General features: G+C 41.0%; 1 protein-coding gene across 1 annotated transcript in view; it reads right to left on the minus strand.

The window, feature by feature from the left end:
* The window catches only part of C3 (complement C3), a 68,574-nt gene that overhangs the window by 33,002 nt on the left and 10,590 nt on the right, over positions 1-24,982 (minus strand). Inside the window, exons 10-22 of the mRNA XM_044278751.1 lie at positions 13,818-13,933; positions 13,069-13,215; positions 11,482-11,685; positions 10,966-11,157; positions 10,667-10,828; positions 10,438-10,567; positions 9,632-9,706; positions 8,769-8,969; positions 8,029-8,140; positions 6,024-6,109; positions 5,141-5,280; positions 4,612-4,824; positions 3,675-3,741 (exon numbers count right to left, since the gene is read on the minus strand). Coding sequence (XP_044134686.1) covers positions 3,675-3,741; positions 4,612-4,824; positions 5,141-5,280; positions 6,024-6,109; positions 8,029-8,140; positions 8,769-8,969; positions 9,632-9,706; positions 10,438-10,567; positions 10,667-10,828; positions 10,966-11,157; positions 11,482-11,685; positions 13,069-13,215; positions 13,818-13,933 — 1,845 coding nt within the window. The remainder of the gene's footprint in view (positions 1-3,674; positions 3,742-4,611; positions 4,825-5,140; positions 5,281-6,023; positions 6,110-8,028; positions 8,141-8,768; positions 8,970-9,631; positions 9,707-10,437; positions 10,568-10,666; positions 10,829-10,965; positions 11,158-11,481; positions 11,686-13,068; positions 13,216-13,817; positions 13,934-24,982) is intronic.

Raw genomic sequence — 24,982 nt, forward strand, 5'->3', positions numbered from 1 at the left:
AGTTGCGGTCTACTTGGTACAGGTTGCCATGTACAACTCTTTTGTACTATCCCGAAGCGCTGGCAGCACAGGGATATTCCTCCAGTTCTATGATGCAGTCCTCAAGGCCCTGATCTTTTCGGACCGGGAAAGAGCAGGCCGGAGTACCTCGGGAACTGTAGGCGCCCGGATCGTCCCTGGCCAACACTTTCCAGGTGTGGTCCCCCATACTGGAAAGAAGGGACGAACCCAAAAAAGGTGCAGAGTGTGTCACAGGAGGGGGATACGGAAGGACACCACTACTCAATGTGACACGTGCCCCGATCATCCGGGCCTCTGTATTATTGGTTGCTTCAGGGAGTATCTCACTTCCATGGAGTACTAAATTTATATCCCAATTTAGCACTGACATCGGATAAAAAAACTGGTTCTCAGACTTGAGACACCCAAAAAAAACTAAAATAATTTATTAAAAGTAGACATATTAGGTATCGCCGCGTCGGTAATAATCTCCTCTATAAAAATACCCCATGACCTAACCCCCCAGATTAACACGGTCAAAAAAAAGGGTGCAAAAAAAGATTTTTTTGTCACCAAACATAACAAAAAATTTAATAGCAAGCGATCAAAAAGTCATATAGCCCCCAAAATAGTGCCAATAAAACCGTCCGCTCGTCCTGCAAAAAATGAGCCCCCACATAATATAATCGGATAAAAAATAAATAAAAAAATGACACTAAGACTTTAGAGATACAAAAAATTTATTTTTGTATCAAAAAGGATAATATAGTCAAGAACCTAAATAATTGTAAAAAAAGTAGACTTATTAGGTATCGCCACGTCCGTAAGAATCTCCTCTATAAAAATATCCCATGACCTAACCCCCCAGATTAAGACGGTTAAAAAATAAAAAAAAAAGGTGCCAAAAACACAATTTTTGGCACTTTTCCATTTCAATCCGTTTATTCCGGTAACAAAACAAGGGTTAACAACCAAACAAAAGTTAATATTTATTACCATGATACTGCAGTTTACAGAAATGCCACATTTGTGGTCGTAAACTGCTGTATCAGTAAAAGGGAGGCTGCAAAAGGAAAGGACCGACATGGTTTCTCAAAAGCCGATTTTGATGGCCTTTTTTATTGACACCATGTCGCTTTTGAAGCCCCCCTGATGCCCCCCTAGAGTAAAAACTCCCTAAAAGTGACCCCATCTAAGAGACTACACCCCTCAAGGTGTTCAAAACTGATTATACAAACTTTATTAACCCTCAAAGCTCAACAGTTAATGGCAAATGGAGATGACATTTCAGAATTTCAATTTTTGGTAACCTTGCCTCACATATACGTAATATGGAGCAACCAAAAATCATATTTTCCCTAAAAATAGTCCCCCAAAAATGCCACCTTATCCCATAGTCTCCAAAATGGGGTCACTTTTAGGGAGTTTCTACTCCAGGAGTGCATCAGGGGGGTTGAAACAGGACACGGTGTAAATAAATCGGTCCATAAAAAATCAGCCCTCCAAAAACCAAACGGTGCACCTTTCACTCTACGCCCCGCAGTGAGGCCGTACAGTAATTTACGGCCACATATTGGGTGTTTCTGTAAACGGCAGAGTCAGGGCAATAAAGATACAGTCTTATAACAATAAAAGTATATAGTGGAAAAACCGGCACTCTACATCTATCAATAATGCTAGGGAGGCAGTATGTGGGATAGTAAAATATATATTTATTTTTGTAAGGGTACGTTTTTTAGGAATGGGAAATAAAGAGGTAGCCTCTTTATTTCCCATTCCTAAAAAACGTACCCTTACAAAAATAAATATATATTTTACTATCCCACATACTGCCTCCCTAGCATTATTGATAGATGTAGAGTGCCGGTTTTTCCACTATATACTTTTATTGTTATAAACCTCCTCCTGATTGGGTGAATCAGTCCAGAACCAGAGCACCTACACATTGTACTGACCAGGTGAGCCACCAATAACCTACCTTCTCTCCTTAAAGATACAGTCTTGTTTGGCTGTTAACCCTTGCTTTGTTAGTGGAAAAAATGGGTTAAAATGGAAAATAAGGCAAAAAAATGAAATTTTCTAATTTCATCCCCATTTGCCAATAACTCTTGTGCAACACCTTAAGGGTTAACGACGTATGTAAAATCAGTTTTGAATACCTTGAGGGGTGTAGTTTCTTAGATGGGGTCACTTTTAGGGAGTTTCTACTCCAGGGGTGCATCAGGGGGGTTGAAACAGGACACGGTGTAAATAAACCGGTCCATAAAAATCAGCCCTCCAAAAACCAAACGGTGCACCTTTCACTCTACGCCCCGCAGTAGTTTACGGCCACATATTGGGTGTTTCTGTAAACGGCAGAGTCAGGGCAATAAAGATACAGTCTTGTTTGGCTGTTAACCCTTGCTTTGTTAGTGGAAAAAATGGGCAAAAATTGAAAATTAGACAAAAAAATGAAATTCTCAAATTTCATCCCCATTTGCAAATAACTCTTGTGCAACACCTAAAGGGTTAACAACGTATCTAAAATCAGTTTTGAATACCTTGAGGGGTGTAGTTTCTTAGATAGGGTCATTTTTGGGTGGTTTCTATTATGTAAGCCTCGCAAAGTGACTTCAGACCTGAACTGGTCCCTAAAAATAGTTTTTTTGTAAAATTCTGAAAAATGTCAAGATTTGCTTCTAAACTTCTAAGCCTTGTAACATCCCCAAAAAATAAAATATAATTCCCAAAATAATTCAAACATGAAGTAGACATATGGGGAATGTAAAGTCATCACAATTTTTGGGGTTATTACTATGTATTACAGAAGTAGAGAAACAGAAACTTTGAAATTTGCTAATTTTTCCAATTTTGGGGTAAATTAGGTATTATTTTGTGCAAAAAAAATTTTTTTTACTTCATTTTACCAGTGTCATGAAGTACAATATGTGACAAGAACAACCTGGATGAGTCAAAGCGTTTTAAAGTTATCAGCACTTAAAGTGACAGTGGTGATTTGGGGTGAGCTGGACCGCAGAGTGAAGGCAAAAGGGCCAACAAGTGCTAAGCATCTCTCGGAACTCCTTCAAGACTGTTGGAAGACCATTTCAGGTGACTACCTCTTGAAGCTCATCAAGAGAATGCCAAGAGTATGCAAAGCAGTAATCAAAGCAAAAGGTGGCTACTTTGAAGAACCTAGAATATGACATATTTTCAGTTGTTTCACACTTTTTTGTTATGTATATAATTCCATATGTGTTAATTCATAGTTTTGATGCCTTCAGTGTGAATCTACAATTTTCATAGTCATGAAAATAAAGAAAACTCTTTGAATGAGAAGGTGTGTCCAAACTTTTGGTCTGTACTGGATGTGTGTGTGTGTTGTGTGTATCTGTATATAATATATACACATACATACAAACATACACACTCGCCTGGCGTGTGTTTGTGCTTTAGGGTGCACACCCTAATGCAATAGGCTGCGCATGCCTATGCTAAACATACAGAATGTACACTCTAGAAACCAATTCTATTGTTCCAGTGCATCTGAAATAATAAAATGAAGCAATTCTGCAAAGAGTCTTCATCAAAAGTATCCTACTCTCTTGTGAATACAGCTCCTACACAGACCCATGAATCTCCATGGTAACAGACTACACCCTATGTGTAGTCTGACTCTACAGTCCTGGACTTACCTATTCCTTTGATCTGTGGTTCCAGTATCACTGATTTTACATATTTTGTAATACGAATGCCTTCAGCCTGAAAGACAAAATAAGAATTTTAAAAAATTGTCTTTGAGTGTGTGAGCGATGCATAGAGATATGTCACGCTAGCCTACTATACACAATAATTTACTCGTACACTATATAGTTACATGACTGCAATTAATCTTGAATTAACAACTGAAGGAAAGGCGTTGTTGTGTAAAGTGCCAAAAACTTTTGGATACTGTATTTTTTAGAACTGTCAGACATCTTTGTTGAGGTAGAATATAGAAATCACACCCATCTTGTTGCTTGTCTAAATTATTAAAATTAAGTTTGAGTGTTTATGGCACAAACAAATAGGTTTAAAGATGCTAATTGCAAGTTTCTTTCAATTGAATTTCTATTTTATCAATTATGAAAAGAGGTATTTCCCAAGAAAGAGGGCGAACCATCTTGCCAGCGCCACCTATTGAAAGTGGCTCCCTACAAGCCAAGATCCGACTTTCCGACAAGCCTTGGAATTTGACAGGCGAATATAGCCAGTCCAAATATCCATCTGTGGACAGCTATTTCTAGGTGCTTGCTCCTCATCAGTACAGAGTAGGATTCTGGCTGGCTCATTGAGATGCCTTGGAAGTGGCTTAGGCAGGGTGCTGAATCTTAAAGAGACCAGTCCTGTATGGACACTTACTGGAATTACTTAATGATATGGAGATTTATTGGCAATGCTCCATGGGAAACAAATATGCAAAGAGGTATCTCCCAAGAAAGAGACCCATGTCTCCACCATGGCACCACCTATTGGAAGTGGCTTCCTATGAATCTAGATCCGACTTTCCAATAAGCATTGATTCTATTCTTTAAGTTTATAATAATTGATGTTTTCCCCACATAGATATAGACATACTTCACCCTTACTTACCACAACTTTCAGTTTCTTTTTGACACCATCTGACACAAACTGTCCAAGAACGGCAGCCTTCACCTCCACATAATGAAAACCCGTGCTCAATGGGACAAGAATAAAAGGAACAGCAGTAGAAGACTGAGGGCGAATCTCGATAGTCTGCCGAAATTTTGCCTTGGCCGTAGCCAGGCTACAAAATTCTGGATTGTGAGTAAGGTCCACTCGTACCTAAGATTAAAAAATTTGAGGTTAATACAATGAGTAAAGGAATATGGAAATACAGATACTGTACATATGGAATATTTGGAATAGACTCAGTTATGAAGAATGAAGAAGAAGAATGAACCTATTCTAATGGAGCTGTGCCAAAGGATATGTATTTGAGTACAATTTTTTAGGGAAGGTGATGAAATGTCAAAAGCCGATTGGATGGAGTTTAGTGATAATCCATGATATTCTATGATTAATTTAATAAAGACAAACAGACTCATGAAAGTTATGAATTGCTCATGTAGTTGGAGGAACTTCAAAAGTCATTTCTCACCTTGATCTTTTGAGTGCCATAGTTGTAAAGTATGGCTCGTATTTCCACCTGTTCATTTCTCACCACGGAATATGGAAGCTTCAGGTCAATGAAGAATTCCTTCATTACCTGGATTTCATAAGGCTTGGCTACACAAAGACCTAAGTACAAGACAGAAACCCTCTTTATTTCTCATTTTATACATTAGATTGTATTAACTCCTAATGTTGCATAATGTACACTATGGTTTCTGACCATGACCTTTAAAGGGAGTCTGTCACCAGGAAATTCACTAATAAACCAGGCACAATGCCTTGTACGGCCAGATCAGCTGAATGCAATGATCTGTTGCTTCATTCTGGAGAAAAAGTACTTTGAATCCATATGCAAATGAGTAGTCAAGCCAATCATGAAGGAGAAGGAGGGGCTGGCAGAGGAAGCAGGAGGAGCAATGGTGCACAAGTGGCTTGGGCCTGCCTTTGGTGCACTTAACAACTCATTTGCATATGGATTAAAAGTACTTTTTTTCCTGAATGAAGCAATGGATTGCTTAGTGAAAGGTATCATTATTTTGTCAGTGAATTCCCTGGAAACAGACTCCCTTTAAGAAATTAGGCATTTCTTGGATGGAACAAGACAGGTGAAACATGATAAGTTGGCCATATTATTTTATCTAGGATGAATGTGACTAAAATAAAACTGGGAACATTTGTAATAACCATGATATTTAGTGGATCTTGTCCTGTCTACAAGTAGACACTTAAAATGCGTTGATATAATATCTCTGAAAAAAAAAACAGAAGATGGGAGCTTTCAAGACAACTTAGGTTATTTCCTCAGACATTGTGTGGCCTGATAACTGATCATAGAAAATACGGAAAACTTTTTATTTTTAGTTAGTTACCTTTATTTTGAGAGAGACTCACAGCCAGGATCTCCCAAGTAGTAATAGAATCTTTTAAGAAGACGTTAAGAATCTTGGTAGAAATTCTAAAGAGATTAAAAAATCATCAGTGGTTATGAGGTAGAGTTATCAAAACTGATAAAAAAAGAAAACTGGTTTAGTTGCCCAAAGCCACCAATCAGATTGAACCTTTCATTTTCCAAAGGAGGTCTGAAAAATGAAAGGCCGAATCTGAATGGTTGCAATAGGCAACTAATCTAGTTTTCCTTTGTACCAGTTTTGATCATTCTCCCCCTATATCATATAATGTTTTATCATTCTCATGTTCTTAAATATTGACTTCTACATGTACCAACTAACAAGTTGAGGGCCACTTGGTAGCTCTCAGGGTGAATCTGGACAACAGCAACCATGGAAGCATCTCTTTTGCAGGATATATCACATGCATTATTAATAGCCATAGGACACATCAGTGGCCTTGTAGCAAAACAGGAGCTGGGGTCAAAAAAGAGGGATTCTCAAATTCAAGCCACTGAACCCCCCACCTATAGGGTATGTACCATTGAGGTAGTCCATGCACCTGCTACAAGTCCCTTGGAATGTCCCTCTATAGTTGGTCCCATCCCCTGTGCCACTGGGTTGTAAGAACCTATGCAGGATTCTATGGAGAAACTGCAATCTTAGCAAAGTGCAGCATTGGAAATTGACCCAAGGTTCATTAAAGGTGTAGGGTGGTGAAACATACACAAACTACTTCTGGGGTAGCGCCACCCTGGGTTTCTTTGCACTCGGTTCATTCAGGTGAGCTCTGGTCCCCCATTGCCCCCCGCTGGCTGTGTGGTCTTTTTTGTCCACCTGCACTTTGCCTCTTACGCTATATACTTCCATCTTTATGCGTCTGCATTTGTTCCCAGTGGGGGTGCATGAGTTGACCTCGCTTTACCTGATATTGTATGGTTTCATTATCCATCTACTTATTTCATGGGTTGGGCACTGTACCCAAGATTCTCTTTTCCCATGTTAGATATCATTGTATATTAGATCTTTCTATTTTTATATCCGTGTGCTTTTTCCTCCCAGGGTGGCGCTCTTTTTGTTCTCCGCTCTCATCACCTTGCTTTACGGCATCTCATGTATTAACCTACTTCTCTCTTTTTTCTGTTATTTTTAACATATTGTAATAAAATTTATATATTTTTGGTAATATGAGCTCTCTCTCCATTTGTTTCTGCTATTTCACTCGGGAGCTTTTACCGAGTTACACTTTAGGTGTATCCCCTGTGGCTATCAAGGGTGGGCACTGTTCCTTACCCGCCCTGGGGATACCCTGGGTCATTTTTGTTTATCTACTTCTGTTTGAGTAGCAAAAACTGTCACCATAATGCGGAACAATATTTGGCTACTGCTACAGGCTGGAACCGATTGGCCATAGACCTTACAGGGAAATTTCCTGGTGGGCCAATGCCCAGGGGTCCGCCCAAGCCCCCATCTCTGCCGCTGGCTGGTTCAGGTAATTAACTCCTGGCCAGCGAAATGCCCTCTTGAATTCAACTATGTCCCGCATCTCACAACTAAGCATCCTGTTCCATATCTTAATCAGAGACAACTGGAAGAGAAGGAAAGAAAAGGAACTATATTTTTGGCCAGCTTTTGGGACAATATGCCGTGTGGCACTGTGGTATGTGGTATTTTGCGCTATGGTGTAGCTGACCCTCCTACTTTTGTTGCCCTGTCCCCTGTCAATTTAGACCCTCCTAGAATATGGGGCCACTTTTAGGTATTTTTTTCCAGGGCCACATTAGGTTCCCAATCTGCCCCGGCAACAGGACTTCTCTCTTCCATGTTCAACATCTTATTTAATTCTCTTTTGTGGAAAAATGACTGTATCTCCTAGATCCCATATAGAAGTAGAAGAGAATTACACCTTCATAGTATATCATGACTACTTTACTATTTAAAAAAATGTATGTGATATATCCTTTATGTGAGTCAATCATTCAATTACCCATTATTATCAGCTTTTTCTGTCATTAATTCTATTTTCCAGAACCATGACTCTGGAAACTCTGTTCTTGAGATAATATCAGCATCTGGCATATATTCGTCATCCTCATCACCTGAAGAAGAAAATGCAGCATGTTTGAATCTAGATATTTTGGAAGTAATATTTCAGCTAAATCTTTATTAGCAAAACTAATTCACCGGAGAGAGATAGGCCTTGTATAGGGCAGCATTTATACTATGACATTTACAACCTTCGGCTGTGCTAGTAATTTTAAAAAATATTTGGAGAGAGCAAAGCTTGTTGATCATTGAGTCTATCTGCTGTAAATGGCAGCAACCTTTAAATGTCATGTACTGGAGATATATTTAAGTCTTGTGAAAAAATATCTTCATTGATGCTATTCCATTTAAAATATTTTTCCAAGATTTTGAAGGTGATGTCTCCAATGTACATCTCACCCATCATATACAGAAGAGAGTCTTATGACTCAACAACTCTCTGGTGCTTTTGGAAAAACCAAAACCATGTTCTAGAAAATGAATAAAAACCCACCCTGAAGAAGCAATAACAAGTAACAACCAAAGAAACAACATGGAGAAGAACAAACAAGTGTATTATAACAGATGTTATAAGCTAGGAAGGCCCTTATAATAGATGGCCTCTTACAGTGGATATAACTTTATAAAGGGTCTACATTCTACTGTACATTTTCCAAATTCCATGGAATTTGCACTTCTTACTTCTGCCTAGTTCATCTTGTACTTTTAGATCTCCCTCCTCCTTCTTCTTCCGTTCAATGTAGTTGCAGCAGTCCAAGAAAGCGTCCACGCATTCTTTGCCTTCCAAGATGTTCAATGCTCGTATTTCACAGCTGTGTCCCATTGGATTAGTATGCATGCCATCAATACAGCATTTCCTCACTGGCTCATTATACTTGGAGGCTGAAAAAAGTAAGTTTTAATTTCTAATCAGAACACATCTAAAGCTGCATCCACATAAACTAAAGAGATGATTCATTTAATAAACCATGACTAAGGAGGAGAAACGCCAACCAACGTCGAGGAAGCTGTTAGCTTAAGAGTAAATTCTTGATATTTGATGTGAAACTGATATTGCTGATGCCATCAACGATTTACCTTTATCAAAGACTCTTAAGGTGATTAATTATATAGTGATTAAAAAGGAAGGTTGAAAAAAGTTAGAAAAAATGAAAAAGTCCATCTAGGTTAACCTACTATCCTGCAGTGCTGATCAGTAGGAAAGCAGAACAAACCCTATGTAGTGGAAGCCATATTTCCTAATTTCAGTGATGCTGTTTTTTTACTATAGGTTACAGAGTTGAACTCCCAATTTGTAATTATATTTATTTTTAGTTTAATGGCATTAGAGGCAGAGTTTGTTAAGCATCTCTTTTCCCCAGAATTCCAGAGAAGCATGTATGGCCTATAAGTCTCTTCACGTTGATTAAGGTGCTCTCCGGAAGGAGGGATAGTACCCCCCTAATTTTATTTATGCATTAATAGTCTGAACTAAGATGCCAGTTAATATGACAAACAGAAAAACAATTAAATGGATGTTCATTGTTTATTGCTCTTCATCTCACCGTATGTAGTTTTCTGTTCAAGCAGTTGTGCAGAGGAGCGGCGCTTTCGAGCAGCACGGACTTCACATTGTAGTTCTGATGGAAAAAACATAGGTAAAAAGGATAAACATATGATGTGGAAAATACACCTGCCGTCATCAGCACACAAAATTCAATTAATTTGTTGACATTGACAACTTCTAATGTGAATGATCAGGTTTATTTTAGGGACTTCTCTTATGTCTCTCCCCTACACTACTCATTACCCCTTCATGTTCATGACTTGTCACTTTATTTTTCTCACCTCTACTTGTATACTCTTTGTATTCCTAAGACTCTTCTCTTTACAACCCATGAAATTCTCACCTTTTAGACTTCCCCCTTGATTCTTCCCACTACTTACGCAAATGTCACTCTTTTGTCCTTAGGACCTCTCTCAAGCTCCCTTTGTATTTTCTCTTTCAGGACTTTCCATTTATTTTTCCTCCTTTACTCGTACCACCTCTTTCTATTTTTTCCTTCAAGACTTCTCCCTGGATTCTACGCTCTTCTGATCTAATCATCTTTCACACGCTTACCTTCATATGTTCTCCCATACATCTCCTCTACTAACACTTCATAGTCTATCCTTCTGAATTTCCCCCATGTCTGTACCTTCCACTACCTATCCCCTTTTCATACAATCTCTTTTAGGACTTCTCTTTTGTCTCTCCGGCCTTTTCATTCTATTGGTCTCTTGACACTCTCCTACTCTACAAGCCTTCAAATTAAAAAAGTACGTCTCATCTGAAGAAATAACATAATAATTTAATTAGGATCTCCATTACCTGATCTCTGTTGGGTTGTTGCTTTGAAACTTGATTGCAGGGCCAAACCAGCATCATAAAACACCTCCATACTATTGGCTCCACTTCCAGATGTGCAGCCAATGTCTGATTTCTCCACGGCATCCCACACCTAGTAAGGCAGACATGAGTACGTTTGATCAGGAATGGACTAGTTGTCTCACTTTCATATGATGAATATTTCTTATGTGGTTTATGATAACTTCCTCACCTTCTTTTGGGAGATCTTAAATTTTTTGTTCAGCACATATACACCTTTGTCTACAGCCACCAGTCCCACACTAGCCCTGTGATCTGCTTGCAGTTTCAGTTTCATGGATGAACCAGGGCTTTGGACTTTGTTGTCTCTTTCTGTATGACCTGTCACCAACAGCTGTTTCAAGGTATAACATATTTGAGTTAGCAAATATACTCTTAGCGCAGGTGACAATTTTACTCTGCATATATTATAAGGCAACTACTTTTATTACATGACCAACAATATTTTTTATTATGGATATGTTTCCTCACCGTTCCCATGCATGAGTCGGTTACATCCACCCAAATAGAATCGGAGACAATCTCGTTTCCAACAATGTAATAAGCAATTAGACGGAAGGATGGAATGAATTCTTCCTTGATAGGGAGAGACATAGTAACCAAAGCCTGTCCAGGAAACCTAGGTTGTCTGTCAGCTTTCAGTATCCTGCCCTTGTTCATGATCTAAAAGGATGAATACCGTAGGTAGAGATTCAGACTTGGATACAACTGGTCACAAAACAGATCTCACATTGCAAAAGATGTAAGCAGCATAATCCCTTAATTATCCCAGCGTATAGCTGGGTGCAAGACAACAGTGTCCTGGTCTATTGGACTTCAGTGCATACTGAAATCAAAGTTCTCCAAAAATATAAATAGCAGCAACATTTCAACCCAACATTCTACAATTTCTGTCAACGATGCAGAGTTACTATGTTGATAAATATTCCCGAGAATCCACCCTGAGTATAACAGTGTTTTGTTGTGCAAAATGTTGAAACTTTTTACCAGGTAGGTGAAGTGTTGTATCTGGTTCTGGATGGCCGGGTTCACATTACGAATATTGAAATTTACAACAAGATTGTCCCCGGGTTTGACTTCTGAAGCAGTGATACCAATGTGGAGATAATTTCCACCTGACTGATAAGCTTTGGCTGTCATTAGTGCAGTTGCTTGCTGAACAGGAGGGATGTCACGATGTGCTGTTTTCACCTGTAATCAAAGACATATAAAGCATATTCAGTGACCAGGTGAAATAAGAAATATGCCTTGATAAAAAGATGGTAAATAAATGGTAGATAAAAAACAGATCCACCATAAATCTGATCTTGAGGAACATCACATGCTAAGAGCTTAAGAACCAAATTTTTCTCCAAATACATGATCACTGGACACCATACAAAGCAACACTGAGCTTCTAGACACCAGACTAAGACTCCAGACTATTGGATCTCTGAAATGGAGACCTTTCATGAAAAATGTCGTGATGGTCTATCATGCAACATACACACTACCATTCCAATGACTTCCAATGAGGGAGAGATATCAGAATAAAGCCCCATTCACACGACAGTATTTTTGGTATGCATTCCATCCGCATTTTTTGTGGATTGCATGTGGACCCATTCATTTCAATGGGGCTGAAAAAAAAAGCAGACAGCACACTGTGGGCCAGATTTATCATTAGCTCAAGTCAAAATAATGGAATGAAAAAGTCGCAAATTTTTGCCCAATCGCTAAAACTGCGCAAGAATTTACGACTTTTTTGGCTCTGCGCTATGCTCGCCAGTTTTCTGAAAGTGGGCGTGTTTTCTTATTTAAATGAATTTCTAGACAGATTTACTATTGCGACAATTTAAAAAAGTCGCAAAAAATTGCGCAATTTCACCCCAGCGCTGATCATGCTTATGTTATGCGACTTTTTAATAGAACATGCGGCTTTTTCGTAAAGACGTGCGACTTTTGTAAAGCCGCTTACTGAAGGATGAACTTCTACCGTCAAACCACATTTATCAAAGGACCATTAATAAATCTGACTTAGCCAAAAGTGACTTTAGACATATGTAAAAGTGGAGTAAGATGTAAGTGTAATGATAAATCTGGCCCTGTGTGCTGTTCGTGTCAGTATATCTGTTCCGTAGTTCCACGAAAAAGATTTTGCGGACAAGAATAGGCATTGTTTCAATGGGTCTGCAAAAAAAATGGATGTGACAAGGACATCACATGGATGTCATACGCATTTTTTGAGGAATCCATTTTAACGAACCCACCATATAAATGCATCCTAACTCCGAAAAAAGGAAATCTTGGCATTAAAGTGGTTGTTTAATTTGGATAATCCCTTGTTAGGAGGTCCCTTGACCATTAGCTGATCACAGGTTGTTGGGCTGGTGGGAGCTTCAACAATCAGCTGTAATCTGTGAGGGATCTTGGCAGAAAATATTTTTTTCCATACAATATCACCGCTGGAAAAATCAAGAACTATACAATGATCATTGGAATCTGTGGCATGTCCATATTATCCTCTAGAGCTTGCTTCACTCTTTTTTGCCGCTATCCACTTTGGATAATATATATTTTTGCAGAGATACTCACAGTAATAGGAAGGATATTTATATTTGAAGCAGTGTTGATTGTCAGCCGAGCTGTCCCCTCTGCTCCTGTTAGACCCGCCACCTTTCCTGGTTCAGCCACCACTGGGATTCGAATGGCTGGAGAACCATCAGGGTTGGTCACAAACACCTTTGGAATAAAGAAAAAGCATGGTCCATACCATATTCAAGTGAAGGCACATAAGAATGTGAAAATTATGCCTGCAAATTCACCTTGATCAACCTTAGAGAAAGTGGCTAACAAGCTATATTATATTTAAAAAATTGCATTTGAAATTCTCTAAGCTTTATCTACTATATGGTGATAGAGGATTGACAACCACTCTGAGCTAATTTATGGAACAGAATTGTAAATGTCCTCCTGCTCCATTACCAGTCAGTCACTCATTCTTTATTTTCAACTCTTCCTGATGCCCATTGATTCTACATAATCTCTACCAAAAGTATGATTTTCATGAGTGTAGACATGCTTTAATAATAACAAATAATGGGGTGGACCAGAGGTCTCAAACATTTGGCTCTCCAAATCTTAAAAACCACAAACCCATCATGGCCTTGTCAACCTGTAAAAACTGGAGATACATTGGTTGGTGTACACTTCTATGGTGATATAGATATGGGAAATATGAGGGATATGTAAGATAGTAGGAGAGGTGATGTGATGTACCAGTGGATCATCATGCACATACAGTACATCTGTATTATGGACTTTCATAGACCTATTTCACATACCATAAGGTCAAATGGCATTCCAGGCTTGAAATATTTGGAGGTTTTGGTAAAAAGAATTTGAAATGGTGATTTCACAATAGAGATATCTTCCAGTTCACTTTCCACAATTTCACTCCCTAAAAGGAAGAAAGAATCCATATAGTGAGTATAGAAGCAAAAGTAGGACTGCATATCTATGTACAGTAGATAATGTATGACACAATACTGTCTTCTGTGTGTGAATTTTAGGTAATTTTAGGTAAAGTCTAACCTGAAGCCAACAACAGTGCTTTTTATATGAAAGTAAATCTTTCTCACCACTTTTGTTACAGTTCAGTGGGTGTTGTGGGGACTCGCTCTGGTAGACAGGATTAGCGGACGCAGTATAGAGGCAACAACAATTTTTTGGGATCAAACAGTTCAGTGTTTTATTCACACTTTAGGCAAGTGACAAAACAAACAAACAGTCATATTTAAACAAAAAGTCACCTTGCGGTGTTAGTGGTAATTCACACCATGCAGCAATTCTGCCTCAAAGAGTCCTTGCTGACAGCAGCACCAACCTGTTTCATGCCAAACAGGTAGTAAGCCTTCATACAGACATCAGGCTCCCAGATCCCAACACAGAGACCTGGCTTCTGAGCCCAGCTGCCTATTTAAGGAAAGCCAGGTGCTGCCAAAACCCAGACCGGCATTTAAAATCCGGTCTGGTATTTGACCTCACCTTGCTGTAAATCAGCCCAGCAGCACATGTTGGGAGGAAAATACCTGTTTTCCCAGACCAAACCTCTTACTGTGTCACAGTGTACATGCACTGTGCCAACTAACTGGTTTGGCTTTGTGCTCTGGACTTCGCTGCAGGGGAACAAACAGACTGCCACCTCTTGGAATAGCCCCAGTGTCATTGGCAGCTGACCTACTAGGGCCAGGGACCCTGGTAAGCAGCAGCTGCTCAGGATAACAAGAAATGCACCAAAATCGCAAGCGTAGTCAGACACAGGCTGGGGGTTTACAAGAATACAGATAAGTGCTGACGAACTGGGTTAACTCAAAATACAAACAAAACTGAAAGTGCAGGTTCACATATGCAGGTCAGGTCAGGACTGGAGACACATTAGATACAGAGACAAGAAGTAACATAGGCAAATCTCTGACAAATTGCTAAAGCACTAGACTTAAATACACCTTTGCTGGTCACAAAAGAACCTTGAACCTCAGGCTCCCTCAACCTAAATTCCCAGGGACATCTAGCTATTGGCTGGGGAAGGATCAGAAAGCACATGTACTGACTTTTTAAGAGATGGGAGGTGAGTGCATGCATGCCCTAAGGAGACAGACTGGAGCACTGGGCAGCAGCATTAAGAGGGAAGCTTGCAGGGAACACCTGAGGCCCGGCCGTCAGATGGCATGGTGAGTTGCACGGCTTCTGTGGCCATGGGGTACAGCAGGACTGTGGTGGGCAGGGATTGTGAGCCTAACAGCTTTCATGTTGGAAATGTGAAAATGCCAGTAAGGCTCACAATCCTATTCCTCTATCTCGCTTTAAGTCAATTTCATATGAAGCCAATTATGCAACTATTCGTAGTTGTAGAGTGTGGGGTACCTCAGGGATCTGTTCTGGGACCCATATTGTTTAATATCTTTATCAGCGAAATTGCAGAAGGCCTCGATGGTAAGGTGTGTCTTTTTGCTGATGACACAAAGATTTGTAACAGGGTTGATGTTCCTGGAGGGATACACCAAATGGAAAAGGACTTAGGAAAACTAGAGGAATGGTCAAAAATCTGGCAACTAAAATGTAATGTTGATAAGTGCAAGATAATGCACCTGGGGCGTAAAAACCCAAGAGCAGAATATAAAATCAGTGATACAGTCCTAACCTCAGTATCTGAGGAAAGGGATTTAGGGGTTATTATTTCAGAAGACTTAAAGGTAGGCAGACAGTGTCATAGAGCAGCAGGAAATGCTAGCAGAATGCTGGGGTGTATAGCAAGAGGAATTACCAGTAGAAAGAGGGAGGTGCTCATGCCGCTCTACAGAGCACTAGTGAGACCTCACTTGGAGTATTGTGCTCAGTACTGGAGACCATATCTCCAGAAGGATATCGATACTTTGGAGAGAGTTCAGAGAAGAGCTACTAAACTAGTACATGGATTGCAGGATAAAACTTACCAGGAAAGATTAAAGGACCTTAACATGTATAGCTTGGAAGAAAGACAAGACAGAGGGGATATGATAGAAACGTCTAAATACATAAAGGGAATCAACAAGGTAAAAGAGGAAAGAATATTTAAAAGAAGAAAAACTGCTACAAGAGGACATAGTTTTAAATTAGAGGGGCAAAGGTTTAAAAGTAATATCAGGAAGTATTACTTTACTGAGAGAGTAGTGGATGCATGGAATAGCCTTCCTGCAGAAGTGGTAGCTGCAAATACAGTGGAGGAGTTTAAACATGCATGGGATAGGCATAAGGCCATCCTTCATATAAGATAGGGCCAGGGGCTATCCATAGTATTCAGTATATTGGGCAGACTAGATGGGCCAAATGGTTCTTATCTGCCGACACATTCTATGTTTCTATGTTTCACCTCGTAAACAATGGCAGAACATACAGATTATGCCCTTGGATGGATTCAAGTTCAGGACCCAGTGCTAAAAGACTGCAGTGCTAACCATGGGGTCACATAAACTCAAAGGGGGTGATTTACTTCATACACTTTTGTTGCGTATATCTGGTGCAGATTCTGTCGCACGCCATGTTGCAGCAGAATCTGCGACTTCTTCCCCGCTCATGCCTGGTCTAAAAAAGGGGACGTGGTATGGGTGGGGAAGGGGATGGACCGGTAATTTTCTATGCCTGTTTTAGGCATGGAAAAGGGTGTAAATGTAAGACAGCTTCGTCTTAGAATCAGCAGTGGAGCCTCTACATAACTTCAGCAGATAGTTGACTTAGAGTCAGAGAAAAGTCTCTATCCATGCACGACATTTATCATCTAGCCTGAGCCTCTGTGATAAATCCGGGGCAGGTCTAGACAATCTCTTAGTTTAAGCAATCTTTAGGATTTGTAGATCTGGGCCATTGTCCTGTCACAATGAATACTGTAACATCTCAAAGAGATTTTGCTGGAGTTTTACACTGATGACCTATCCCCTAGAAAGGACATCAATATCTGATTGATGGGGGTCCGACAACCTGGACCCCTTCTGATCAGCTTTACCCAGGCCATGTAATACAGATGTGTCCTTACCTGATCTCCAAACTGGAAGTGGTGTCAAATTTGTCCTGACAGCAAAACAACATCGTATCGCAAGACTGTAGCTAAATTCTAAAAAGCTGCAATACACATCACAACCACTGGGCGGTGAGTTGTCCACATTTAGCCTATTGCTTAAGCTGCAGAGAAGCTAGCCTCAAATGCACACATATATCAATGCCAAGAGTGGCCTAGACCTATCTTGACCCAGGTGTAAAGTGTGTATTAAAACTTCACTTTTAATTTGACATAATGATAAAACGGCTGTGAGCCATAACAATAAAAACACTTTGTTTCCATCCCAAAGAGTTGGCGATTTAGTTGCTACCAGGGTGAGGGAGATGTGCACTAAAAAGTAAGGGAAATCAAGACATGTCCGATGCGCATATCCTGCGCCGGCAGCCGGGCATGTCTTGATTTCCCTTACTTTTTAGTGCACATCTCCCTCACCCTGGTAGCATGTTTTTATTGTTTGTTATGGCTCACAGCCGTTTTATCATTATGTTGAATTAAAAGTTTTAATACACACTTTACACCTGGGTCAAGATAGAACTAGGCCACTCTTGGCATTGATATATGTGTATACAAATACCTTTACCCAGGTTAGGTTCTCTCCCCCCTTTTTTGTAAACGATAACCTCAAATATGAGATATTTAGCGTCAGACCTAGCTAGATTTGGTGAGATCTATTGAGAGTATTAAATGTGCGAAAGTCAAACACATGAGAATAAAGGAACATCCAGAATCCAAATATCATGTGTGATACTGCCTGCTTAGCTGTGTATCTAATCCTATTGTGTGTGTGATACTGCCTGCTCAGCTGTGTATCTAATCATACTATGTGTGATACTGCCTGCTGAGCTGTGTATCTAATCCTATCATATGTGATACTGTCTGCAGAGTTGTGTATCTAATCATATCATGTGTGATACTATCTGCGGAGCCGTGTACCTCTTTAATTCTACCTTGTGTGATACCGCCTGCTCTCCTGTGCATCTAAACCTATCATGTGTGATACTGTCTGCAGAAGTGTATCTAAGCTTATTGTGTGTGTGATACTGCCTGCTGAGCTGTGTATCTAATAATATCATGTGTGATAATGTCTTCTGAGATGTGTATCTAATCCTATCATGTGTGATACTGTCTGCAGAGTCATGTATCTAAGCCTATTGTGTGTGATACTGCCTGCTGAGTTGTGTATCTAATCATAGCATGTGTGATACTGCCTGCTGAGCTGTGCATCTAATCCTATCAGGTGCGATACTTTTTGCTGAGCTGTGTATCTAAACCTATTATGTGTGATACTGTATGCTGAGCTGTGTATCTAATCCTATCAATTGTGATACTGTCTGAAAAGCTGCGTATCTAATCCTATCATGTGTGATACTGTCTGCTAAGCTGTGTATCAAATCCTATCATGTGTGATACTGCCTGCTGAGCTGTGTATCTAATCCTATTCTGTCTAATACTGTCTGCTGAGCTGAGTATCTAATCCTGTCGTGTGTGATACTTTTTGCAGAGCTGGGTATCTAATCCTATCATGTGTGATACTGTCTATGAAGCTATGATATGTATGTGTATAGAGTGTGATACTGCCTGCTGATCTGTGTATCTAATCCTGTTGTGTGTGATACTGTCTGCTGAGCTGTGTATCTAATCCTATTATGTGTGATGCTGTCTGCTGAGCTGTGTATCTAATCCTGTTGTGTGTGATACTGTCTGCTGAGCTGTGTATCTAATCCTATCATATGTGATACTCTCTGCTGAGCTGTGTATCTAATCCTGCCATGTGTGATACTGCCTGCTGAGCTGTGTATCTAATCCTATCCTGTGTGATACTGTCTGCTGAGCTGTGTATCTAATCCTATTATGTGTGATACTGCCTGCTGAGCTGTGTATCTAATCCTATTGTGTGTGATACAGTGGCTCAATTTACATTCCCAGGTTTTCTGTCTCTATCCTTCTTGCAATTCCCTCTAGAGAGGAAGGTTTTATGTTAAGGAACAGATCTGAGCAGTTGGTCAGATGGAGGGAGATAAGAAGCTCCTTGCTGGGTGCAGGGGTTTTCATCAGTGCAGGAAAATGGGGGTGATAGTTGTGGAAAGCAGAAACCTTGTTTGCAGTGTATATTTCATTAGTTACAATTCTGGTATAATTAGATTTTGTGCACTTAGGAGGTTTGCTTTTTGGATGAAGACCAATGTCTCAGAAGAAGTAAAGCCTTCCATTTCCACTTCTAGGTGTGAACAATAGAGGAGCGGCGGCGGGATGTAACTGAATCCGGGACTAATCACAGGACCGCGGGATACAATGGTGACTAGTCAGAGCAAACAGACAGATAATACAGGGACGGGGCCCGGAGCCTGGACATGAGCAGGAAATATGAGGCCTGGACACTGAGATGATGGGACCTCTGTGAGACGCTGTAATGGTACATGCTAACATAGTGCTAGAAAAGAAAGGCCGCGCCGCTGGCATGTAACATTCTGTATCACTGAAGCTTCTCATGTTAGCCATGGAGGAGTAAAGGGCAGACCTCCTGTGGATCCATGATGTGGTCCTGGACTACAGCGGCACCATTGTAATTCATTGGGATTGGGAAATGTTGCAAATGAAAATGGTGCAATTGTTATTTTCTGCATTAAACCCATAATTCAAGTTTATTAAAATTAAACCCTGAATCAGGAGAACTTTTTCTAAAGGTCCACATACCTGGGTCTGCCACTGGATGAAGGTCCAAACCGCCCCAAAAAAATGTAAGCGGGACAAAACCAGTGGCATGTAGTGCTCTGTGGAAAGTGAGCACGACCTCAGGGACCCAAGACAATAAGAATGTTTTGTGTAATGTTTTCCAACAGCAACATGAATCGGCTTCTATCACTTATCTAACATCCACAAGACGGGAAATACAGGGACTGGAATCCATCAGCACCTCCCCCGCAGTGGCTGCAGAGTCCAGCATGTACACAGAGAAGAGCTCCTTATATCTGTATCACACTCTATACACATACATATCATAGCTTCATACACAGTATCACACACAACAGGATTAGATACACAGCTCAGCAGGCAGTATCACACAGGATAGGATTAGATACACAGCTCAGCAGGCGGTATCACACTCTATACACATACATATCATAGCTTCATACACAGTATCACACATGATAGGATTAGATACACAGCTCAGCAGGCAGTATGACACTCTATACACATACATACATTAGCTTCATACACAGTATCACACATGATAGGATTAGATACACAGCTCAGCAGGCAGTATCACACAGAACAGGATTAGATACACAGATCAGCAGGCAGTATCACACCTAATAGGATTAGATACACAGCTCAGCAGGCGGTATCACACTCTATACACATACATACAATAGCATCATACACAGTATCGCACCTAATAGGATTAGATACACAGCTCAGCAGGCAGTATCACACATAATAGGATTAGATACACAGCTCAGCAGGCAGTATGACACTCTATACACATACATACATTAGCTTCATACACAGTATCACACATGATAGGATTAGATACACAGCTCAGCAGGCAGTATCACACAGAACAGGATTAGATACACAGATCAGCAGGCAGTATCACACCTAATAGGATTAGATACACAGCTCAGCAGGCGGTATCACACTCTATACACATACATATCATAGCTTCATACACAGTATCACACATGATAGGATTAGATACACAGCTCAGCAGGCTGTATCACACTCTATACACATACATACAATAGCATCATACACAGTATCGCACCTAATAGGATTAGATACACAGCTCAGCAGGCAGTATCACACATAATAGGATTAGATACACAGCTCAGCAGGCAGTATGACACTCTATACACATACATATCATAGCTTCATAGACAGTATCACACATGATAGGATTAGATACACAGCTCAGCAGGCAGTATCACACTCTATACACATACATATCATAGCTTCATAGACAGTATCACACATAATAGGATTAGATACACAGCTCAGCAAACAATATCACACATGATAGGATTAGATACACAACTCAGCAGACAGTATCACACAGAATAGGATTAGATACACAACTCTGCAAACAATATCAACCATGATAGGATTAGATACACAGCTGAGCAGACAGTATCAGACATGATAGGATTAGATACACAGTTCAGCAGATAGTATCACACATGGTAGTATTAGATACTCAGACCAGCAGACAGTATCACACATAGTAGGATTAGCTATGCAGTTTAGCAGACAGTATCACACAGGATTAGATTAGATACACAGCTCAGCAGGCAGTATCACACAGAATAGGATTAGATACACAACTCTGCAAAGAATATCACACATGATAGGATTAGATACACAACTCAGCAGACAGTATCACACAGAATAGGATTAGATACACAGCTTAGCAGACAGTATCACACATGGTAGGATTAGATACACAGCTGAGCAGACAGTATCACACATCATAGGATTAGATACACAGTTCAGCAGATAGTATCACACATGGTAGTATTAGATACTCAGATCAGCAGACAGTATCACACATAGTAGGATTAGCTATGCAGCTTAGCAGACAGTATCACACAGGATTAGATTAGATACACCGCTCAGCAGACAGTATCACACATGATATGATTAGATACACAACTCAACAGGCAGTATCACACATAATAGGATTAGATACGCAGCTTTGCAGACAGTATCGCACATAATAGGATTAGATACACAGCTCAGCAGACAATCAATAATCAATACGTATTTTAAATGTCATGCAAAATTGCGGTATATACTGACACCCAATGTGTCTGAATTGTATTATGTAAATTTGTAGCATGCTATGGGACTGTTAAAAGTATATAATAATCTCTGCATAATACTGTAGTTGGTGTGTGTTATTTTGAATATAATAAATATAATACTAGACTAGCACTGTATACTGACACCAAGTGTGTCTAAATCATAGTATACAGCATATAGAATTGTAGTGAACAATGGCACAGGTCAAAATATATGGTAATCTTTCGTTGGAGGGATTTGTTTAATGTATACAATATATTTGTATATATGTTAAATGTAAGACAAAGACCTGATGTGAACCCAGCCAAATTTTACAATTGTAATTCCATTACCAGGTCTTTACCTTAAAGGGAACCTGTCATGTGGATATTTGATTATAATCTAACTAATTATATACAATCATTAACTACCAAAAAAGTACCTTAGATGTATTCACTTACCGCTGCGACAGATGGTTACCTCATAATATACACACAAAGATGCCAAATGCCGCATGCTAATGAGCTGATTTGAGTCCAGCGTGATGTCAGCAAGTCCAGCGTTTATTTAATTAGCAGCTATAGCCACTCCCCTGCCCACCTGCTGCTGATTTATATGGAAAAAAACTGTCATTCAGCAGCAGGTGGGCGGGGAGAGTCAGGAGCTCATGAATATTCAGGACTCATCATTATGAGCTGAACTTTTCAATACAAGATGTTGGCAGATTGACAGGGTCAATTAACCACCTCCGGACCGCCTAACGCGCCGATGCGTCCGGAAGGTGGTTGCTTTTCTCCTCCTGGACGCATCGGCGCGTCATCTCGCGAGACGCGAGATTTCCTGTGAACGCGCGCACACAGGCGCGCGCGCTCACAGGAACGGAAGGTAAGCGAGTGGATCTCCAGCCTGCCAGCGGCGATCGCTCGCTGGCAGGCTGGAGATCCGAATTTTTTAACCCCTAACAGGTATATTAGACGCTGTTTTCATAACAGCGTCTAATATACCTCCTACCTGGTCCTCTGGTGGTCCCTTTTGTTAGGATCGACCACCAGAGGACTCAGGTAGGTCAGTACAGTCCCACCAAACACCACACTACACTACACTACACCCCCCCCCCCCCCGGTCACTTATTAACCCCTTATAAACCCCTGATCACCCCATATAAACTCCCTGATCACCCCCCTGTCATTGATCACCGCCCTGTCATTGATCACCCCCCTGTCAGGCTCCGTTCAGACGTCCGCATGATTTTTACGGATCCGATCCATGTATCCATGTATCCGTAAAAATCATGCGGACGTCTGAATGGAGCCTTACAGGGGGGTGATCAATGACAGGCGGGTGATCACCCATATACACTCCCTGATCACCCCCTGTCATTGATCACCGCCCTGTCAGGCTCCATTCAGACGTCCGCATGATTTTTACGGATCCGATCCATGTATCCATGGATCCGTAAAAATCATGCGGACGTCTGAATGGAGCCTTACAGGGGGGTGATCACCCATATACACTCCCTGATCACCCCCTGTCATTGATCACCCCCCTGTCAGGCTCCATTCAGACGTCCGCATGATTTTTACGGATCCGATCCATGGATCCATGGATCCGTAAAAATCATGCGGACGTCTGAATGGAGCCTTACAGGGGGGGTGATCAGTGACAGGGGGGTGATCACCCTGATTACCCTGATCACCCCCTGTCATTGATAACCCCCCTGTAAGGCTCCATTCAGACGTCTGCATGCGTTCTGTGGATCCGATCCATGTATCCATGGATCCGTAAAAAATCATGCGGATGTCTGAATGGAGCCTTACAGGGGGGGGTGATCAGTGACAGGGGGGTGATTACCCTGATCACCCCCTGTCATTGATAACCCCCCTGTAAGGCTCCATTCAGACGTCCGCATGCGTTTTGTGGATCCGATCCATGTATCCATGGATCCGTAAAAAATCATGCGGATGTCTGAATGGAGCCTTACAGGGGGGGTGATCAGTGACAGGGGGGTGATCACCCTGATTACCCTGATCACCCCCTGTCATTGATAACCCCCCTGTAAGGCTCCATTCAGACGTCTGCATGCGTTCTGTGGATCCGATCCATGTATCCATGGATCCGTAAAAAATCATGCGGATGTCTGAATGGAGCCTTACAGGGGGGTGATCAGTGACAGGGGGGTGATCACCCTGATTACCCTGATCACCCCCTGTCATTGATAACCCCCCTGTAAGGCTCCATTCAGACGTCCGCATGCGTTTTGTGGATCCGATCCATGTATCCATGGATCCGTAAAAAATCATGCGGATGTCTGAATGGAGCCTTACAGGGGGGGTGATCAGTGACAGGGGGGTGATCACCCTGATTACCCTGATCACCCCCTGTCATTGATAACCCCCCTGTAAGGCTCCATTCAGACGTCTGCATGCGTTCTGTGGATCCGAACCGTATATCCATGGATCCGTAAAAAATCATGCGGATGTCTGAATGGAGCCTTACAGGGGGGTGATCACCCTGATTACCCTGATCACCCCCTGTCATTGATAACCCCCCTGTAAGGCTCCATTCAGACGTCCGCATGCGTTCTGTGGATCCGATCCATGTATCCATGGATCCGTAAAAATCATGCGGACGTCTGAATGGAGCCTTACAGGGGGGGTGATCAGTGACAGGGGGGTGATTACCCTGATCACCCCCTGTCATTGATAACCCCCCTGTAAGGCTCCATTCAGACGTCCGCATGCGTTTTGTGGATCCGATCCATGTATCCATGGATCCGTAAAAAATCATGCGGATGTCTGAATGGAGCCTTACAGGGGGGGGTGATCAATGACAGGGGGGTGATCAGGGAGTCTATATGGGTGATCACCCCCCTGTCATTGATCACTCCCCCCTGGTAAGGCTCCATTCAGCCATTTTTTTTGGCACAAGTTAGCGGAAATTTTTTGTTTGTTTTTGTTTTCGTTTTTTCTTACAAAGTCTCATATTCCACTAACTTGTGTCAAAAAATAAAATCTCACATGGACGCACCATACCCCTCACGGAATCCAAATGCGTAAACATTTTTAGACATTTATATTCCAGACTTCTCACGCTTTAGGGCCCCTAAAAAGCCAGGGCAGTATAAATACCCCACAT

The sequence above is a fragment of the Bufo gargarizans genome, chromosome 2 (assembly GCF_014858855.1).
Source record: "Bufo gargarizans isolate SCDJY-AF-19 chromosome 2, ASM1485885v1, whole genome shotgun sequence".
NCBI lineage: Eukaryota > Metazoa > Chordata > Amphibia > Anura > Bufonidae > Bufo > Bufo gargarizans.